Source organism: Arachis ipaensis, chromosome B05 (genome assembly GCF_000816755.2).
Source record: "Arachis ipaensis cultivar K30076 chromosome B05, Araip1.1, whole genome shotgun sequence".
Classification (NCBI taxonomy): domain Eukaryota; kingdom Viridiplantae; phylum Streptophyta; class Magnoliopsida; order Fabales; family Fabaceae; genus Arachis; species Arachis ipaensis.
This window is the reverse complement of record NC_029789.2, coordinates 148,430,795-148,435,051: the sequence shown is the minus strand read 5'-3', so window position 1 is coordinate 148,435,051 and position 4,257 is coordinate 148,430,795. Positions and strand designations below refer to the sequence as shown.

The window sequence follows — 4,257 nt, the reverse complement described above, 5'->3', positions numbered from 1 at the left end:
AGTGAAATTTGTAAAAATATCTTTAACTTAATATTTAATTCTACACACATAAACATTTATAATTTTATACTCATAACATTCATAATTTCATATATATAATTTTCATAGTTAATGTGTTTTTACAATTAATATTACCCAATTCAAAATGATGTATTTTTTAAATTATCTCACATATATATGTGCTAATGAGTCATGATTTCAAATTATTTTATATTTTTATTTAAATATTTATATTATACTTATTTATTGATTTTTAATAATTCAAACATATAATATCCATTAAACCTATCAATGGATACTCGCCATTATAATCATCTTAAAATGAGTTCTAAACTTCTAATACTATGAAGTGCTAATGTGATGGTTGCTACAAATTTAAAATACTAATTTTGTAGCTTTCATTATTCATGAGTGGTGCAAGCAAGATAGGTATCTATCAACTCATTGCCCTTCTATGTTCCCAAAACCAGCTATATATAGATGGGGTTTGCTACGTGTCTATATACAGTTGCCTGACTTACCAAAGAAAAAAAAAATAATTTAAAAAATATAAAAAATAATAATTTTTAAATATTTAAAATTTACCATAAAAAATAAGTTCCACAAATTTAACACCAAACTCATAAGTATAGTTATAAAAATCAAATTAAATTAACCGGTTCGACTGAAAAATGGATAAATCAAATCTTAAGTTAGTTTGATTTATTTTTTGAACCGTATAAAAAAAATCAACATAAACCGATAAAAATTAGAATAAACTAGTCAAAATTAACAAAAACCGGTATAAATCGATCTAACCGAAATAGTCTATTTGAAAAATTTTTTAAAATGTCTCCACTAGTTTCCACCCGTTTCCAGTTTTCACTTGCCACTCAACCATTATGGTTCTTAACATTATATGTAACAAATATTAATTATATAGTATACATTTAATTACATAATTTTATATGAATATATATATTTTAAATTTTAATTTTAAATTTTTAATTATTTTATATTTTTTATTTATATGAGATCGATTTTACTGATTCAATTAGTAATTTATCGATTAAATTAATAAATCAGTAAGTCACCAAAAAAGAAAAAAAAATTAATAAATCAGTAAATTAATAATTTGATCGGTTCGATCACCGATTTGATTATGACAACTATGTTCATAGGCCAAAAAAAAAATTTGCCTACATATATATATGCATGGGAATGAATCTTTTCGATTGTTAAAAAATTTGAGAATAAATATGATTTTTAACTCTTTATTGTTCTCTTTTTATATTTATTTTTAGTCTTATTTATAAAATTAATAATAAAAAATTATATTCATAATTTAACTCTATTAATTGTTAAAAAAAATTGAGAGGATACATTTTATATATGCATGCATTATCATGATCTGCTGTCGTGTAAGATGGATCAAGAAACCTACGACATTGCTTGCCCAATTTGACAAGTGCCCCCAAACGCAACTACCTCCATTTATCACTATTAGAAGTTATATAGTTGGAATGAAAATTTTATATAAAATTAGAGTAGTAATTAAAAACGTTAAATATAAAATCATAAGATAATTAGTGAAATCGTATGATTTTATAAAATAATCAACTAGTTGATTTAATTAAAATTATAATATTTACAATTGTATGAGTTAAATTAAAACCCTAATTTTTTAGATATATTCATAATTAAGCACGTGTAATGTTGTGTATTATTTGTCTTCCCTATCTTTTTTCTTTTACTTTATTCATGTAAAAAATATAATAAAAAAGTGATATTATTAATTGAAATTTGAAAATGGTTAAATCTATTATATTCATTTTTTATTTACAGATAATATTTATTTTGGTCAACAAAAATTAAATGAATGAATTTATATGTTCTTTAACTTTTAAATATACTTTACCCTAAAAATTTAATTAAAAACAAAAAAAATAATTTATCCAATAAAAAATTTATTAAAAGGCTAAAATGTTGGATTTAAAATCTTTTGAAAATTAATTTAAATGTCTGTGATACATTTAATTACGGTCAATATGATCCACGTATTTCAAAGTTGATTCATGTAATTAATTGATATCTATCGAGTTTGATTTAATTAAATTCTATCAAACAATATCAGACACAATATTAAATATGTCAATTAAGTAGCCATTACAAACCAAGATAATATTTAAACAAAATGATCGAGTACTTCTAAGGTGGAAAAATTAGATAAATAAAAAAATAAAAATTAATTATTTTTAAATTAAGATAATTTAATTCACAATAAATTATTTTAAAAATTATCTATAAATTTAATTAGATTAATGTGCAAAATTTGTTTCCTATAAACGGAGGACGGAAGCATGAAACGCTTCTCTCTGCATTAATGGGAAGAATCCATATCCCGTCCTGGTGAAGCACTCAACATACAAAATCTGCAAAAATCAAAACCAGCCACAGCGAATTCTCCAAAATACCCTCACATTCTTCCTTAATTCACCTACTTCACAGCCGCTGCACTATGCCCTTTAGCTCAGGGTTACATAGTCAATTCACATCCAAGTTCCTCTACAAAAAACCAACACTGCAGATTATTCTCCACAACGACATCGTTTCAACCAGCATTAGCTCCTCGCCACCGGCCAACGGCGCCGCCGAGAACCGTCTCACCATTCGATTTCCATAATTGCCCTTTCCCGGGGCTTTCAAATTCGATTCCACAAACCCTGAAAAAGCGAAAAACCTTCGATTTCGATCGTTAGGGTTTTTCGTTCGATTTGGGAATTCTTTTGAGGATTTAATGGCGGATCGCGAGGAAGAGGATTTGCAAATGGCGATTCGGATGAGCATGCAGCAGCACTCGCCGCCAGAGCCGAAGCGGAGCAAGCCGAGGGACGCCGTCGCAGGGGCCGTATCGGGTTTGCCGGAGGAGTCGCCGGAGGCAAAGAGCCGACGGATGCAACGAGAGCTCATGGCCGCGGCCGCTGAGAAGCGGATGATGGCGATGGCTGCGACGTCGACGGCGACGGTGAATAAGAGCGATTTGCCGACTGCAACGGCAGCGGGTAAAGGCGGGAAGGGCGGTGGTGATGTGGTGATGACAGAGGAAAAGGGGAAAGCCGTGCGTTCGGAAGGTGGGAGTGAGAGGTTGATGAGTAAGGAGCTGTCTGCAGAAGAAGCGAATGAGTTGTTTGCCCTTGTGTTTGGGAGTGAGGTCTCAAAGGGGATTCTAGCGCAATGGTGCAATCAGGGAATAAGGTATTCTCATGGCTAAATTCTGTGGTGAATTCTTTATTTTAAAGTTTTGTTGATAATATTTATTTATATTTTCCTCCAATATGGAAATTTTGTAGTTAATTTGCATTGTGGTTACTGAAAATGTGAATTGATTTAAATTCCAATCTTATATCACGAATTAAGTTCTTAATTATTGTCCAATGGTGAGGTTGAATAATTGAAGGACTCATTCTTATGCTTAATTTGAATTTTGTTCTATGTTGAACAATGTGTATATCTAAAGTTCAAAATATGACTTTAATCCAAAATTGTGCGAGGAAAGTTATTTTGAGATGGTTATTTGGTTTATGAAAGCTTGATGTTTGGATGTTTCGATGTATCAAATCATCTGTTGCATGTGCTTTTACTGAATTCAACAAAATGGAAAGGATAATGTTGTGCCCTTTGTTTGTGAATTTTCATGGAAGAAAGGTAAGGGAACTGGTCTGTTCTTTAAGCTGTCAATGAAGAAAATTGAAGGGGAATTCATTTATACGGCTTGTTATTTACACCCTTTTTGTGTTTCCCATGTGAGACAAAATACAAATGCAGCATACTGGGAAAAAAAAGAAAAAACAAAAAGGAGAAGCTTCATTACTATAAATTTAAAATAGCCTCATCATGATTTTCCAACTAAATTCACTGAAGCACAACATGAACTAATGACTGCAATAGGATCTTTGCATAGATGCCACCAATGTGCAGATAGAGAAACGCCACATGAATGCAAGTAATTTCACCGTGGTGTATAATTCATTAATAGATTACTTTTTTAATTGTCTAAAAAAATTATACCATGCATGTCATTCTTTTCTAGAAGGGTTTTGAATTCTTTCTTTCATGTACTTTTAAATTATAATACGTTTATCTGCCTACTTCTTGATGCTATTACCATGTAAACTTTCCTATAGGTTTAGCTCTGATCCAGAAACATCAATGGGACTAGTGCAGCATGAAGGTGGGCCATGTGGCGTTTTGGCAGCTATACAAGTAATGGTCCCCGTT

The 4,257-nt window shown here is 30.3% G+C and overlaps 1 protein-coding gene across 1 annotated transcript in view; it reads left to right on the top strand.

Moving 5' to 3' along the window:
- Positions 2,777–4,257, top strand: part of LOC107644930 (ubiquitin carboxyl-terminal hydrolase MINDY-3) — a 4,769-nt gene continuing 3,288 nt past the window's right edge. Inside the window, exons 1-2 of the mRNA XM_016348895.2 lie at positions 2,777–3,234; positions 4,164–4,242. Of these exons, the coding sequence (XP_016204381.1) occupies positions 2,777–3,234; positions 4,164–4,242 (537 nt within the window). The remainder of the gene's footprint in view (positions 3,235–4,163; positions 4,243–4,257) is intronic.